This window comes from Dromiciops gliroides, chromosome 2, assembly GCF_019393635.1.
Source record: "Dromiciops gliroides isolate mDroGli1 chromosome 2, mDroGli1.pri, whole genome shotgun sequence".
Lineage (NCBI taxonomy): Eukaryota > Metazoa > Chordata > Mammalia > Microbiotheria > Microbiotheriidae > Dromiciops > Dromiciops gliroides.
Window position 1 is genome coordinate 676872872 of NC_057862.1, and position 17120 is coordinate 676889991.

At 46.7% G+C, this 17120-nt stretch overlaps 1 protein-coding gene across 9 annotated transcripts in view; it reads left to right on the forward strand.

Annotated features, from left to right (window-relative positions):
* The window catches only part of DYSF (dysferlin), a 255076-nt gene that overhangs the window by 75154 nt on the left and 162802 nt on the right, over positions 1 to 17120 (forward strand). For 4 of the 9 annotated variants that reach the window (XM_043987208.1, XM_043987210.1, XM_043987207.1 and 1 more), the window contains exons 5-8: positions 7493 to 7607; positions 11988 to 12080; positions 12434 to 12639; positions 15467 to 15595. In XM_043987208.1, coding sequence (XP_043843143.1) covers positions 7493 to 7607; positions 11988 to 12080; positions 12434 to 12639; positions 15467 to 15595 — 543 coding nt within the window. The remainder of the gene's footprint in view (positions 1 to 7492; positions 7608 to 11987; positions 12081 to 12433; positions 12640 to 15466; positions 15596 to 17120) is intronic. The other 5 variants (XM_043987212.1, XM_043987214.1, XM_043987211.1 and 2 more) reach the window with 2 other exon arrangements.

Genomic DNA, 17120 nt, shown 5'->3' on the forward strand with positions numbered 1-17120 from the left:
GGGAACTTCCATTGCACTGGGGGAGACAAGCACAGACTCATCGCTAGATACAGAATATATTCAAGGCGATGGGGAGGCATTAGCCACTAGGGGAGTGGTGGCCGACTGAGCTGGGAAGAAGAATCCCTTCCCCAGGGACCCCCCTGCTCCCTACTTTTGTTCTCCGGGAGCTTCTGTGTCTGGCCGGCTTCCAGGCTTGGGTTTGGCCTTCCTCCGTATCCAATGCACTCCCGTCATCCTGATTTAGGGAAATGTGAGTCATCTGGCCTCACCCTAATCTCCCCTGACCCAGAGAGAAGGATTCTATTAAAAGGATTCTTCCACAGCCCGAGTATCTTGTCCACTTTCCCTTCCCTTCCTCCCATTGGCTTTCCCATGGACTCCGGAGCCGGCCCCCTTCCTAAACCGTCCAATCCCATCAGAGGATTCCGCCCCCTGAAATTTCTTTTTCGGCATCCCGTCATTCTAGTGAGCTAATGATACCCTGGCAGTGGGAGGGCTGCCCCATTTCGGTAGATGCCTGGCCTTTTGCCCTCATCTCTCTCCTCTCCAAAGGCAGCAGCTGATGGGCTCCCAAGTTAGACACGAACTGGTCACACAAGGCGAGCTCTGCGCACGAAGGCAGTGTGGTTCAAGTGGAGAGAGCCCCGGCTCTGGAGGCTCCGAGGGCCCCGAGGACCCCGAGGACCCCGGTTTAAATCCCAGCTCTGCGACTTACTCCCTACATGACCTTGGTCGTCACCTCACTTCTCTGGGAATGTGGCCTTCTAGGTCTAAGGTCCCTTAGGCAATCGGGAATTATGGGGCCGCATTTGAACTCAGGTCTCCTGACTCTAGGGCCGATGCTCTATCCACTATACTACCTAGCTGCCCCGCTATAATTTATTTTTTTTGTTTTTGTTTTTTGTTTGTTTTAGTTTTGTTTTGTTTTGCAGGGCAATGGGGGTTAAGTGACTTGCCCAGAGTCACACACCTAGTAAGTGTCAAGTGTCTGAGGCTGGATTTGAACTCAGGTCCTCCTGAATCCAGGGCCGGTGCTTTATCCACTGTGACACCCAGCTGCCCCCTTTAATCTATTTTTAAAAAATTATTCTCTATGAAAGACATTTATCCTGGGAGTTGAGAGGGGTCAGGAGGCCTGGGTTTACATCCTGGTCCTATGGGACTTGAGGAAAGTCACTTCATGTTTCTGCTCTCTAACATAACAGTCTCTTTCAGCCTTAACTCCCAAGGGTTCTGTGAGGGTATTTTCTTTCTTGGGAGCAGCTGCCCTGCAAAGAAGGACTTGCAGAGACCATTGTTGAACATAGGAATGAAGAGCTAATGGGGGACTTTCAGGCATCCTGACAGGAGATGGGAGGGGTACTGGTAACAGGGCCCCCGACACCATCTTTTTAGAGGTTGGAGGTAATCTCAGAGGCTACCTAGTGTAATGCCCCCACTTTACAGAGGAGGAAGCCAAGCGCCAGAGAGATGAGATGACAGGATTGGAACCCAGCTCTCCCAACTCCCAAAGCCTTCCCTTTGCCCTTCTTGGTTTTCCCGTGTCCCCTCTGGATGGGGTGAGGATGGAGTGAGAAGGTTACTGGCATTATGGACTAAGAAAGACCTTTGAACTGCCGGGGATGAGAATTGAGGGGTTCTGAGCACTCACTTCCTCCTTTCTCCCCTTGGGCTCAGCCACCTGGGCAGAAGTTTGCTTCAGTTCCTCCTCTTCGTTCCTCTTCTGCCTGCAGTTTGGATGATCTCTTTTGTGGGCAAAGGGAATGGAAGAAATTGGCACAGGGCCGGTCTTCCTGGTGGTTAGCCCACAGCCCCGCTCACCTGGATGGGGAGAGGTCCTGGAGGAGGTTGGGGCTGGATGTCCCAGCGTGGGAAGGCAGAGCCCGAATGTTGATGGTAGAGGGATGGGTAGGGGGCCTCAGAGTTGCCCACAGCTAAAAGGGTTGTAGGACACTAGAATCATAGGACTTAAGAGACAGAAGGGACCTTGCAGGTTCAAAGCTCACATTTTCCTGGTGAAGAAACTGAGGCTTACCCAAGGTCACAAAGATAGCCCTTTTTCTAGGTCACAGAGTCCTAGATTTAAAGCTAGAAGGGAGGTTACCTAATCCCAAACCCTGATTTTATAGTTGAGAAAATAGCCCCCAAGTTCACATGTGTGGCAAATCAACCGATCAGTCAATTAGCCCTTGTTTTTGTTGTTGCTGTACAGTCACTTGGGTTGTGTCGGACTCTTTTGTTATGGAGATGGAAACAAGGTTTGGCAATACATGGGATACCAACATTGAGGGAGAGTCAGACACTGAGGTTGCAAAACCAGGTCCCTTGATAGGGAAGAAAGAGAAGATATAGCTCGGGGTCCTTTGGTTATAGACTCATTTACACTCCAGCTGGGACTCTGGGTCTGTTTGTGTCATCTTTCTCCTCCTTCCCTCCCTTCCTCCTCCCCGTGCCTCTGAATGCTCTTCTTCTTCATGGAGAGACTCTGACCATCCCTCAATGCAAACACTCACTCCCTGGGAAGGGCACTAGGACCTAAGTCTCTGCTTGACTCTATCCTTGCCTTCAGGGTCAATCAATCTGGTACTATGTGAGACTATACCCAGACATACCCATTCACTGCTTACACTGACACACTCCCGCAGCATTCACCCACCCATGTCACTCTCTGATCACACTCTTACTATAGTCTCCTGGGACAAGTTACTCTCTCTACTAGTGTTTCTGTTCTTCGCCCTAGTAAACCCTTATCAAGCTTCACTATCATAAACACCCAGTGCTGTTTATCAGATTAGACCCAGTGTACTGATTGTCAGCTTTGGGAAAACGTTCTGTGCCATTGCTTTTAATTTTAATTTTCAGTTCTGAATTCTCTCCCTCCCCACACTCCCTCCTTTCCTCGATAAGACAAAAAAAAATCTAATGCCTAATTTAAGCTTGATGTCAGAAAAAATTTAACCATCAGAATAATCCCTAAGTGGAACAAGCGGCATCGGGGGCTGCCTAGTGGGTTCTCATCATTGGGGGGCTTTGAGGAAAGGCTTCGTGAGTGCTTTGGGGAGGCTGAGCACCTCCTGGTTCGACTATGTGGCTTCTGAAGTTCCTGCCAACTCAGAGACACAGATGCTCAAAGTTATTCTTCTCTCTTTATCACAGACTGGTCTGGGTTCTCGCATTTATTTTGCTTTCACTTTGTTTCTTCCCTTACTTTCAGCGTGGAATCTTTAACCCTAGCCTTGGGTCCTTTCAATGAAAGGAATAAAGGTTCCAGAAAGTCTGGGACTGAAAAGGGAAGTTTCAAGTTGGTGGCTGGTGAAAGAAGAAGCCTTCCAGAAGTTGCCTCCACCTTCCCAGGGTCTATGTTGAGAGCCACCAGGCTAGGGAGGGAACTGTGCCTTCTATTCCTCCTCCCCCGCTCTGACCTAGTAGATTTGGCTCTGGTCCTTGGGGAACTCCACAGAGTGAATGGGGGTGGGGTTGGTCACAGATTCAGGCCTGGAAGAGACCTCAGGTGCCATATGACCCAGCCCCTTCATTTTACAGAGGATGGTGCTCTTGACAGTCACCGGGGAGTGGGATCACCACTTGGGAAGGAACCGTCACCACAGGTGACTTGCCCAAGGTGGGATTCCAACCCATGGGGATCTGATGAGATCACCAAGTGAGATGGTCTGGAGAGAAGAAGGAGGGGGCCAGAACTGAGGCACAGACAGGTTAAACGACTTGTCCTGAGTCACACAGCTAGTACATTTCAGAGGACATGGAGAGAAAAGCTTAGAATAATGAATGACTAAGTATTTATTAATAAAATAATTATTATAATCACAAAATGTTAACAAAATATCATAAGATGTTAACAGGTACAATCCCCAATCCTGGGAAAAACTGGTTCCCTATCAGTTGGGATGAAGCCAAGAAGGCTTCCTGGAGGAGGTGAATGTTACACACCCTGTATCCTTCAGTTATTCCACCGCTCTCTAAGCTCTAGCAGCTCCCCCTATTGCTTTCAGTATCAATCATAAATTCTTTTGTTTGGCTTTTAAAGCCCTTCCCAACCTGTACCCAACCAACTTTTTCTATGTGGCATCTCAAAAAGCCTTTGGTGTAGTTTTTTTTTTTTTTAAGTGAGGCAGTTGGGGTTAAGTTACTTGCACAGGGTCACACAGCTAATAAATGTTAAGTGTCTGAGGCCGAATTTGAACTCAGGTACTCCTGACTCCAGGACCAGTGCTCTATCCATTGCGCCACCTAGCTGCCCCAGTTTTAAGTTTTAATACCCTAAAACTGCACTAAGAATTTTTGGGGACAGCCAGTGGATAGAGCACTGACCCTGGAGTCAGGAGGGCCCGAGTTCAAATGTCACCTCAAACAGTAGCTGTGTGACCCTGGGCAAGTCACTTAACCCCACTTTCTTCCAAAAAGAAAAAAGAATTTTGGGACACCTTGAGCATTATTCCTTTTTTACACTTTACAATCTAGTCAAAGTGCCCTTCTTGATACTTCCTCCATATGATAGATACCATGTCCCCTTCCCAGGATTCTAGGGGTACCCTTGAGGAGTCAGGGTGATTCTCTAATGTCATTGGCTTGAACCCCCACTGGTGTACTTCTACACAAAGATGATCAGTTGAGGATCATTTAGTCAGTCAACCTTAAGGAACTTTTAGAGAGGGGGTATAGTGAGAACAATTGGCACAGAATACCCCTCCCAAAGGTCTGTAGCACTCTCTCCCACAATTAAAGTCCAGAGGAAAGTGAGCCCAAGCTTAGAGAACACATGTGACAAAAGAGTTTCTGGAAGTTCTTTTCTAAGAATCTTGGGGCATTTAGTAAATCCCTCTTAAATATAATGAACGACTTCATTCAGTTTGGCTCCTGATGCAGATGCTGCTGTTAGATTTATATAGGGATGCTGCTAGGATACTCATAGGAAGATGGGTAGTAGGATATTCTCTGGACCTTTTCTAGTTTGAAAGTCTTCCTCTGGACAAAGCAGGAGGGGGAGATGGAGCCAAGACCAAAGCTGAGCATTCTCTTTCTCCCATGATGTGTGCTATAAGGTCATGTTTGTTCCAGTTTCTGGAATTCTCCCAATTTTAACTAGTTTCATAATTAATATGTGACCCCTGGGGCACAACCAACTTTCTTTGGCTTATCCAAACATCATTCTTGTATAACATCATTCTTATTGGAAGGACTTTTCACCCTTGGTCTGAAGCCTCTGATTGATTGGGCATTTTATCACTTATTTTAAGGGCAGTGGGTTTGTCTTGGCTGAATAAATGTCAATCAGCTCCATCCTTATACAAATAGGGACGCTGAGGCTCAGAGAGACAAGATGACTTGCTCAGGACCACACTGCTAGGATGTATCTGAGGCGAGAGTTGAACCCAGGTCATCTTGGTTCCAGGTTCAGCACTTTATTCCCCATACTACATACCTTTGAGATCCAGGTTCACTTCCATGACATGAGCAGGCTTTGGAGAACTTGGGTAGAGATTTGAGCATCTGGAATGTGCGTCATGCATGGGAAACAGAGGGAGAGTGACTGGCTTAAAATCACACAGGTAAAGAACTAAACAGTGCCCAGTACACAATAAGAACTTAATAAATGCCCATTGACTGTTGAACTCAGGGCTCTGGAACCAAATCTTTTCCCACTATCCCATACTTGCGATCTTTCTTCCCTTTCATCTTTGAGGAGATTTCTGGTGTCTCAGTCTCTCTCTGGCTCATTTCATCCTCAACTACTTCCCTCTGGAGTCAGCATCATTTCAGTGTCTCATGGAAATGATTGGGGTTGGGTTGGGTGCCTGACTGCATGGTCAATGGCTGACATCTAGTGGTGTTTTTGTTAATAGCAGAAAAGGAACCTCTCGTTGACCTCCCTCCCTTCCCTCATCCCTTCTCTCCAATTTCATACTTCCCAGACTTATAGGATTTCGGACGATCATAGAAAGTAAAGGTGGGAGGGGCCTTGGGGATTATTTGGTTCATTTTTCAGATGAGGCGCTGATGGGAAGCTCTACTTTCTGCAGGTTGCTTAGACCAAAGCTAAAACAAAACAAAACAAAAAACCAAAAAACTGTGGGTTGAGACCCCATATGGGGTTGAGTAACTGAATGTGGGGGCCGTGAAAAATTTGGTAACAGTAGGCATTTTATATGTCTATCTATCCATGGCCACAAAAATTTGGCAACAGGAAAAGGTCATGTATATTTATTTTATATACCTATATACCTTGGGGATCATGTAAAAATTTCTCCGGTGAAAAAGGGTTATGAGTGGAAAAAGTTTAAAGAAGCCCAGGCTTAGACAACAAGGGTCAGAACAGGAAGGCTGAGATGGCTTAGGAGGTGCCTTCCAGCTTTGAAACTCTGATTCTGAGACATCTGTGTGACCTTGAACACACCCTCAGTTTCCTCCTCTGTGGAGACCGAAGGGATTGGACCAGAACATCAGGGGTTCCTGATCTGGGGTCCGTGAGTTTTTTTTTTTTTTTTTTTTGGTGGGGCTATGTTAAGTGACTTGCCCAGGGTCACACAGTTAGGAAGTGTCAAGTGTCTGAGGCCAGCTTTGAACTCGGGTCCTCCTGAATCCAGGGTCGGTGCTTTATCTACTGCGCCACCTAGCTGCTCCCCAGGTAAATGTTTAATAATTGGCTCTCTGAAAAACAAAAACAAAAACACCTGTGTACATACTACCTAGCACAATGCTTGGCACATAGCAGGTGCTTAATGAATGTTTATTAGATTGGATAGAATTCGACTGTATTTGTGACCCTGATACCTAGTATAATGACCAACGTACAGTAGGTGTTTAATGAATGCTTGTTGATAAGGTTGTGGTGAAGAACAAATGTCCTAATGTCTCTAAGGAGCAGTACAAACCTTAAAGCATCCTAGAACTATGAGCTATTAGTGGATTCAAATCAGTTTCTTTCATTTGAATTGGACTGGTTTCAACACTCATTTATTAAGCTGGAAGAAGACTGAATGCCACTGTCCTGATCAAAGAATCACTATGAGAATATAAGGAGGCCCAAGCTAGAAAGAGAAACAGTCAGGAGGGGTTTGGGTGGGGGGTGCCACGGTATAGTAGAAAGAACACTGGTTTCAAGGCCTGGATTCAAATTCTGCTTTTGACACTTAACTCTATGACCTTGGACAAGTCACTTAACTTTCTTGGTCTCAGTTTCCTCATCTGTAAACTGGTGGGGTTAGCCTGGAAAGTCTCTGATCCTCCCATCACTCGGCCTGTAATTCTGATTCCCTTATATCCCTGAGGTGAGTCAGGTGGCAGGGCTAGGACCTCACATGGCCCCGAGGGGATGGCCAGTGGTGGGGTGCCTCCTACCTCCCCTGACTGTTCCCTCTGGCCTCATCACAGCCTCTTTCTTGGGCTGGGGGGTACACTTGGCAATGTGGTCGGGGAAGGGGCTGTGCTCTTCAGTTGTCAGAGTAACCCCTGTTCCTCATCTCTCTTCCAGGCCTCTCTGGTGTTGCAGGCATCCTACACCCCTCCTCCTGGAGCTGCCCCCCTGTTCCCTCCCCCGGCGCCCTTGGACACCTCTCCTTCCCTGACCGAGATGGACATGGGGGCTGGTAAGGACCTCTCTCATCCACTGTAAATCTAGTCACATCCCAGACTTCCCAGTGTCTGGGTGGGAGTTAGGGGGGTCCCACTGATGACTCCCAGCCGAGGGAAAAAAACCCAGTCACAGCCCTTGGTGGCAGAAACACCTGGAAACCCACCCATTGACTCCATGGCTGTTCACCCAAATGGGCTGAATTCAAGATGGTGGAGGGGAATACTGGTTAGTTATTGGTCAAGGCTCGCAGTGTCATTAGTTTGGGGAAAATACTGGGATGGAAATTCCTTCCACTGATGGGCATCATTTATCATCTTAGAAAGTTACCTGGGGTCCTGAGAGGTTCACCTATAGGGTCAGAGCCAGGGTTTGAACCCAGGGCTTTCTGACTCCAAGCCCAGCTCTCTAACCACTAGGCAAGACTGCCTCTCTTATAAGTTCTGTGGGTCAGCTAGCAATCATCTGTCACAGGCCTGGCCACAGGAGAGGTGGTCTCCCAAGGTGAATATCATCCTATTATGACTATATTATGTGTTAAGGTTTGCAAAGTGTCCATACAATCATCATCTCATTTGATAACAAGAACTCCCCATTCAGTTTTTTTTGTTTTTGTTTTTATTTTTGTTTGAGGGGGCAATTGGGGTTAAGTGACTTGCCCAGGGTCACACAGCTAGTAAGTATGAGGCCGGATTTGAACTCAGGTCCTCCTGAATCCAGGGCTGGTGCTCTATCCACTGCGCCACCTAGCTGCCCCGTCCCCCATTCAATTTTGAGTCCAGGGCGGCCCCTCGGAGAGAATGCTGGACCTGGCATCAGGAGGACCTGGGTCCAGATCCCAGATCTTGTCACATTCTTGCCAGGAGATCCTGGGCAAATGACTTGATTTCTTAAAGCCTTAAGTTCCTCATCTGTGAAATGGGCTGATCCTTGCACTGTTATGCTGCCAAATTCAACTGAGTTCATGAGCTCCCTGTTACTGGAGCTACTCCAGCAGAGACTGGATGCTCACCTCTTAGGGAAGTTGGAGGGGGGTTGTTAGGGAGGGAGTTTGAGTAAATGACCTATGAAGTTCCTATGAAGGTCGATATGTGGAGAGGCAGTGGAGTAGACAGACAAGGGTTCAAGGCCAGTCTCTGACTCATCCAGGCTTTTGGGATGCCTCGTTGCTTCAGACAGCTTTCTAAGGCAGAAAATTCCAGACAAGCTGCTGACCAGCATTGGTGAAGGGAGTTTCTATACCAGAAGGTCCCTCTTCTGATGAAATTATGGGCCTGGACAGGGGAGAAAGCCAAACGAAGCCCCCAGCAGTGACTCAGCTGAAGAGGCCCCTCTTAGCCTTGTCCCCAAGCGGGCATCCCTTGTTAAGAATCCAGAAGGAGCCTTTAATTTCATTCACTTCATTCAAACACAGGAAGCTGGGTGGGTCCTCACTCACACTAGTTGGACACATGAAAACGCTGAGTCCAGACAGACGTGGACCCGCCTAGTCCCTTGTTGGTGAAGGAGGTCTCGGGCCTAGACTCGGTTCTGTAGCCCCAGTGTCCTTCCCTTGGGCCTCTGCTCCAGTGGGGAGAGGAGAGCCCTGAGATGGGCCAAACGTGATCGAGGAGGGAAGATGCCTTCTCTAGGTTTGCAGAACACCTCCTGCTTATTATAGCCCCTGGTCCTTACAAAAGCCCTGGGAAGTTGGGGTGCAGTGACTAAGCCCACTTTACAGATGAGCAAACAGAGGCAGAGAGGTCAAGCTACCGGAGGCCACACAGCTAATAGGTCAGAGGCAGAATTTTAATACAGATCTTTTTGATTCCAGTTCAGCAAGGTGGCACTGCAGATAGAGCACACATTAAAAAGTTATAAAATAAATAATAGAATTGTAATAAAAATACAGAAAAAGAGCAGTTGGGCAAAAAGAACCAACACTTTGAACCAGGTGGACAGATCGGTAGTATTCCATACTCCTAGTCCCCCACCTCAGGAAAGAAGGGAGGGAGGCTGATTTTCTCATATCTTTTCTGGGGCCAAGCTTCGTTAGTGCATCTAGGTGGCACAGTGGATAGAGCACAGGGCCCGGAGTCAGGAAGACTTATCTCTCTGAGTCCAAATCTGGCTTCTTACAATGTGACCCTGGGCAAGTCACTTGACCCTGTTTGCCTCAGTTTCCTCATTTGTAAAATGAGCTGGAGAAGGAAATGGCAAACCACTCCAATATATTGGCCAAGAAACCCCCAAATGGGGTCATGCAGGTTTGAAATAACTGGACAACAATAGTAGTTTTCTTGTTCTTTGTGTTTATTTTCTAACCAAATTATGAAGCTTCTAATCATGTTTGCAAAGCCCTTAGACAATAGTGTGTGTGTGTGTGTGTGTGTTCATGTCTACATGCACACATGTTTTCCACAGCATATGAAACATAAACCGAGCCTCCAGGCTCTCGTGATGGAATCCCTGTTAGGCTAGGAATGAGACTGTGCCTGTCATTTCTTTCTTTCTTTTTTTTTTTTGGCAGGGCAATGAGGGTTAAGTGACTTGCCCAGGGTCACACAGCTAGTTAAGTGTCAAGTGTCCGAGACTGGATTTGAACTCAGGTCCTCCTGAATCCAAGGCCAGTGCTTTATCCACTGCGCCATTTAGCTGCCCCCTGTCATTTCTTGGTAAAGGGTACTCCTTGATGAGAACATGCCCTCTACCAATGCCAGTAGCACCTCCTTCACACCGCATAACCTCAGAGAGTTGCCAGGAGGGGTTAAGTGAGTGGCTCAGCATGTGTTGGAGTGGAATGTGAACCTGGGCCTTTCTGGCCCTGAGCCCAGCTCCCTATCCACTGAGCCACTCTGCCTTTCACAAAAACTAGAATATGATACACAGATGACTGATACAGGCCAAGTGCTACTTGAGGTCTGAAGGAGAACTTATTTTCAACTTGGGGAGAAGTATGCAGGAAGGCTTCCGAGAGGAGGCATCCTTTGAGCTTGGCCTCAGGCCAAGTACTTAGTACGGGCCAGGTGCTCTGCTAAGTGCCTGGGGCACAAAGAATGGCCAAAGAGAGTTCTTGCCCTCAGGGAGCTTATAGTCTAACAGGGGAAGACAATATCCAGCTACAGATGAACAGGATGTCCAGGGGTTAAATGAGACAGTTATAGAGGGAAGGCACTAGAATTAAGAGGGTTAAGAAAAGGCTTCCTCTGGAAGTAAGTTGTTTTTTTTTCTTTCTGAATCTCAAAAGAAGGCAGGAGGCAGGGAAGAGGGAGAGAATTCCAGGTATAGAGGCTGGCCAGTGAAAATACCAGGCACAGCAAGGAGGCCCGTGTCCTTGGATTACATCACATGGTAGTGGGCGGAGCATGTAAAGCATTAGAAGACTGGAAAGGCCCACTTCCCTAAGTGAAGGTGGAAGGGGAGGTCACTCTAGGCTGTTGGTACAGCCTAAGCAAAGACATGGAGGCTGGAAATCATGGCAAACTCATGGGACAGAGGATGAAGAGGCATTTAGCTTGGCCGGGGTAGGAGAGTAGTGTGAGATGAAGCTGCAAATGTCAGTTTGTGCCTCATGTGAAGGGTCCTGAATACCAGAGTGAGGACTTCAGAGAAGGGCAAGGGGCACCTGGACGAAGTGGGTCGTTGGAGAAGGCTCCATGGAGATGGAGGATTTGAGCTGCATCTCCATAGCTAGTTAGCCCTTAGATAGGTGGAGGGAAGGAGGAATCAATTTCCAGTGCTTGGGGTGGAATGATAGAAATCGAGTTCAAGGGACTGAATGGAGTTTTATGGAGGAGTCCACATTCATTATCTATCTATCTATCTATCTATCTATCTATCTATCTATCTATCTATCTATCTATCTATATCTATCTATCCATCTATCTATCCATCTATCTCTCTACCTATCTATCCCTTCATCCATCCATCATTTATCCATCCATCCATCATCTATCATCTATCTATCTATATCTATCCATCTATCTATCCATCTATCCATTCATCCATCCATCATTTATCTATCTATCTATCTATCTATCTATCTATCTATCTATCTATCTATCTATCTATCTATATCTATCAATCCATCCATCCATTCATCCATCCATCCATCCATCATCTATCTCTATCTATCTGTCTGTCTGTCTGTCTGTCTCTGTCTGTCTATCTATCCATTCACTCATTCATTTAGCTATTTATATATAAAGAATTATTATTATTTATAAAGAAACTGAGGCCCAGAGGAGCTAATCAGGGAAGCTTCCTGGAGGCGGCTCACTGCAGGCCAGATTTGGAAGGAGGGCAGGAGAGAAGTGACCAGTTGGGGGAGGGGGTGAAAGAGAAGAGTGGGCCGGCAGGCTCTCCCGTTCATGGCCTTCACCTGCTCTCCGGGGGTCCGTGCCCTGCCCTGTGCTAGGTGTGGGACAGAGCCATGAGGAGACATGGTCCCTGCTGAGCGAAAGCACCATGGACACCAGATACTCAGGGAAGAAGTGGCCAGCCCCCATGGGTGAGAGAGGAGCTGGGGCTCGGTCCCTCCTCCCACTACCTTCTTTTCCCCATATAACTCTTCACTCACCTTCATTCGGCAGCTCCGGGAGAAGAAGGGTGGGCTCGGGCCATCTTCACTCTTCCAACTGTCCGCTAACTTGACTGACTTCTCTGAAGTTCCAGCTGGGGCAGCTGCTGTTCTATCCATCACCCTCTGGGCTCACTTGATCTCTATGGGATGTGGGGTGGCAAGGGGTGAGGTGCACAGAGGCTCTTGGGATTCAAGGACTCCTGGACCCACCCAGGAGGTGCTGGGGGCCAGGGCTGACCGACTCTCACCGTTTCCCTCTCTCCCTGCCGGCGACCGGGAAGACACAGGGGGAGAGGAGGAAATGGAAGACCAGGGCCTCACTGGAGACGAGACTGAGCCATCTCAGGACAAGAGTGCTCCCCCTGGGCCTGGGGGACCAGCAGCCCCAAAGAAGTTTCCCCTGCACCCTCCACCTCATCACCTAGGGGTCAAGAGGAAGAGAGGCACCTCCAAAAAGCTGTTATCGGACAAACCTCAGGACTTCCAGGTGACCGAGTGGGGAGTCTGTGTGTCTGTCTGCCTGCCTGCCTGGCTGTCTTTCTTCATCAGTCCTCATTCTCTTTCTGTTTTTCTCCTGGCCAATCAGCAGCTGCTTATCCACTCAATATGGACCATCAGGCATCCCTGAGACAGGGAAAAGTCTTGATTCAATGGTAAAAGTTAGACATCTATATTACAATGCACGGCATACCGGAAAATCACATTAAAAACACTATTTTTTGGTTAATGCCATAGGCCCTCAGGTCTCTGCAATGGAGTATTTTGGCTGGTCAGTAACTCAAGCTCCAGGATGGGGTCCAAAGTGCTCTGTGGAGGATGGAATTACAGAGCGGTGCGATTGTTCTGCTGTGTCTCCCCAAAAGGCTTCAGTCCTGGCTTATCTTTCCATCACAATGGTTAATATTTAACTTATGCTATAAGTAAGGTCTGCAAGGCTCACTAACAATGACTCCGGGGAAGAAATTATCCCATTTTACAGACGAGGAAACTGAGTCTCAGAGAGGTTAGAGCCGGGCGGGACCTCAGAGGTCATTGAGTCCAACCCCTTCATTTTATAGATTAAGAACTTGAAGCATCCAGAGATTGTGTGATTTGCTCAAGAACACATGGGGGTAGGGAGAGCTGGGGTATGAACCTGGACACCCTGACCCCAAATCCATTTAATTAAATTGAAATCAACTAACATTTATCACAGACCTACTACGCACCAGGCTCTGTGGTGGGCACTGGCACCGAAAGACAAACATGAAAACAGTCCCTCTTCTAAAAGAGCGAGAAGCAAACATGTATAAAATGTGGACCAAGAGTCATCAGAAAGGCCTCCTGGGGGGGGTGGCTGCTAAGCTCCGTCCCGAGGGATCCCTTCTACTCCAAGATCTACTCCAAGAGGTAGAGGTGAGGGGGGAGAGAGTGCTAGACTTGGGACATGATCCCTGCACAGGCAGGAAGAAGTAAAGATGCCCAAAGAGGGGGGGTGTCTCAGGAGGTACTGGGCTCCCTATCACTGGAGGGCTATAGTTGAGAGTGGATGAGCACCTGGTGAGAATACTGTTTCCATCCATCCATCCATCCATCCATCCATCCATCCATCCATCCATCCATCCATCCATCCATCCATGTATGTCTATTATTATCTTTTTATCCATCTAAATCTTGACCTTTTCACTCTATGGAAGATAGATGGATGGATAGATAAATAGACAGGATGGATGGATGGATGATGGATAGGTGGGTAGATAGAAAAGCAGATGGGTGAATGGTTGGATAGGTAGAAAGAGAGACAGATAGACAGGTCAACAAATAGATATAAAGAGACAGGCAGATATGAGATAATATATAGATACAAGGCAGCTATGTGATGTAGTGAATAGAACACTGGCTTCCCCAGCCTGTTTTCTCGTCTGTAAAATGAAGGGAGTGGACAAGATATCATCTAAATTCTCTTCTAGCTATAAATATGAGATCCATGATCTGATGTCTATTTATCTATCTCCTTCATACTTCTGTCCATCCCTTCATATATCTATTTGAATATATGTCCATCTTTTTAATCTATCCATTCCTCGATCCATCATCATCTATCCATTCACCTCTCTCTTTTCACCTATCTACATGAATCTCTTGATCTATCTATCTCTACCCATCCATCTATATCTATCTATCTATCTATCTATCTATCTATCTATCTATCTATCTATCTATCTATCTATCTATCTATCTATCTATCTATCTATCCATCTATCATTCTCTCTGTCCATATATCTAATTCTCCTCACCTCCCCTAATACATTTATCTACATAATTACCCTTTCATGCTTGTGTGTTATTTTTCACCAAATTAATGTGTTCACAAAGCACATTATTTTAAGGGACCCGATGACAAATCATTACGTGGAGCAAAAAATTCCTCACGCTGCTAAAAAACCTGCAATAAATGACAAAATGAACTCTCCTTTCTATGCTGTCATGTCACTTCTCTGAATTTCAGTTTCCTTTTCTATAACTTGGGGTGGGGCAGGGAAGAGAGGAATTGGATGCCATGGTTTTAAAATTGCTTTCCACTGATGACATTTTATGATTCTCTGAGTAGCTGATGGAGAGAGACCCCAATATAGCCATGAGGCTTGCAAAAGTTTTTTGAAGAAAGATCTGAGTTATTGAACACTTTTGTCTTTTCAAATATAATTATTATTGATTAAAATGTGTAAATATTGCCACATATTAAACCACTTGCAAAAAAATTTTTCTGCCCAAACTTTGGAAACCAAACTGTTCTTGAAATCATCATTTTCTTAATTTTTAATATTCTCCCCAACTTCCTGCTGGGGAATAACACATTTGACGTCCATTTTCGTGGAGGTGACAGCACCGTACACCGTATTATGGTCTTGGGGACTTCTCTTGCTAGAGACAAGGCTCAGTTGTAGTTTCACAACCATAGGTATAATGATGTTTGGCCCCGGGGGTTAAATGGCACAAAGCCAAAGGCTTGGGCAATATTCTTTCCCTCTCTGCTTTGGATTCTAAGATTCCTTTAGGAGAGGGTCCCTATCATAGATAGCCTGGCCCCATCACTTATACAGAACCACTGCATTTCAGAAATGAGTGACCTTGGAGAAAGAGGTCTGTTATTAACTGTTTTATTTCTAACTCTTCATGAATGACCTTTTGGATCGCCCCTCCTTTGGCCTTTAAGGGGAATAGTTCTTGAATGTGCCCTGTCTCAGAGAATATCTTTCCTTCCTTCCCGCTTCCCCTCTCCCATCTTGGGATGCCTCCCTACTTCCCTGCGGACCTGTACATCTTGCCTGCAGATCAGGGTCCAGGTGATTGAGGGTCGCCAGTTACCTGGGGTAAACATTCGGCCGGTGGTCAAGGTCACGGTTTCTGGTCAGACCAAGAGAACGAGAATCCGCAAAGGCAACAGTCCAGTCTTTGATGAGGTAAGAGACAGTGTGTGACTCTCCTCTCAAAATCTTCTGGTGGCCATGGGAAAAACTTCACTATCACTGTTCATATTTATGTGCAGGGACTTTTCTCTGCAGAGTTGGAGTCACTTCTGTTTTTTTTGTTTGTTTGTTTGGTTTGTTTTTTGGAGTCATTTCTTATGATGAGTGTTGCCCCTTGGTGTTAATCCCAAGCTCTTTCATGACTGGACTTCTAGCATAGGACCCTCTTGAGAGATGGTGGTCCTGAATGTGTGAAGATCAGAGGTGCAGGAGAAGCAACCCTGAATCCAAGTCTCTGGAGTCCAGATCAAAAACTCTTTCGATGGCATTGCATGGTGTCTTCACTAGCTGCTGTGGCTAAAACACAAAACTGGAAACAATCCCCATCACCCAATGGCCAAGCCTTTGGGGATGGGTCTGCCTTTATCCCATCTCCTATGAGGCCCTGGGGGCTGGTCCTCACATGGTAGATGCTCATTTATGTGGAACCCTCCCAGCTGGTGGGAGCTACCAGAGTCCACACTTCATTAGCATAGCATTTGAGAGTGTGGAGTCCCCTCTATGCCACAGCATAGGCTTAGAAGACGTGTGTGTGTGTGTGTGTGTGTGTGTGTGTGTGTGTCAGGCCTGGGCCAGATCCCACCTAGAACTTACAGGCTGTGTGAAGTCACTTAACCTCTTAAGCATCAGTCTCATCTGTAAAATGAGAGGTTGGTCTACCCTCTGTATAGTTATGATCCCATGTCACTGATGGTTGACCTGTCCCTTTTGGGTAAGCTGATAGGAAGAAAAATCTGTACCCAGGCCTGAGGCAAGAGCGCCATGGGTAGTCAGGGAAGGGTGCAGACTCATAGGGTTAAGGGGGGATGTTGTTGGATACAAGCAGCGACTGCCCTGAAGAAGGAGGGCTTGGGGTGAGCTCTGAAGGCTGGCTCTCTTTCTTCCCCATTCGACATTTCCTTACAAAATAAAGCACCATCAATGTAAAAGACTTCCAAGGAGACCTGGAGCAGGGAGTTCAGATTCAGAGCCTGAGAAGAAGGGAGGGATTTTTTCAGGGAAAATCTGCCAAAATTTTAGGGGGAATTTTTAGTTGAGGGAAGGGTGCCCGTGGCTTGACCTGGCTAAGGAGGGAGCATCTGAGGGTGCATTAGAAGGAAGATCACAAAAGAGAGTTTGCTGTAAGATCTTTTCTTATCCTTTCATTGGCTCCTAACTTACTCCCTGCCCCCATTCCTCCCTCTAGCCCTTCCAAATTATCTTGTATTTATTTAGCACCTGTATAGTACACAATTTTATATCTATCTATCTATCTATCTATCTATCTATCTATCTATCTATCTATCTATCTATCTACATGTTGCCTCCTTTGACAGACTGTAAACTCCTTGAGGGCAGAGATGATTCCTTTCTTTCTCTGTACTCAAAGTGCCTGGGGCACATACATAGCAGGTGCTCAATAAACACTTCCTGGTTTGTTAATTGATTGATGAGACCTGTAGTTTCTCAGACCCAATCT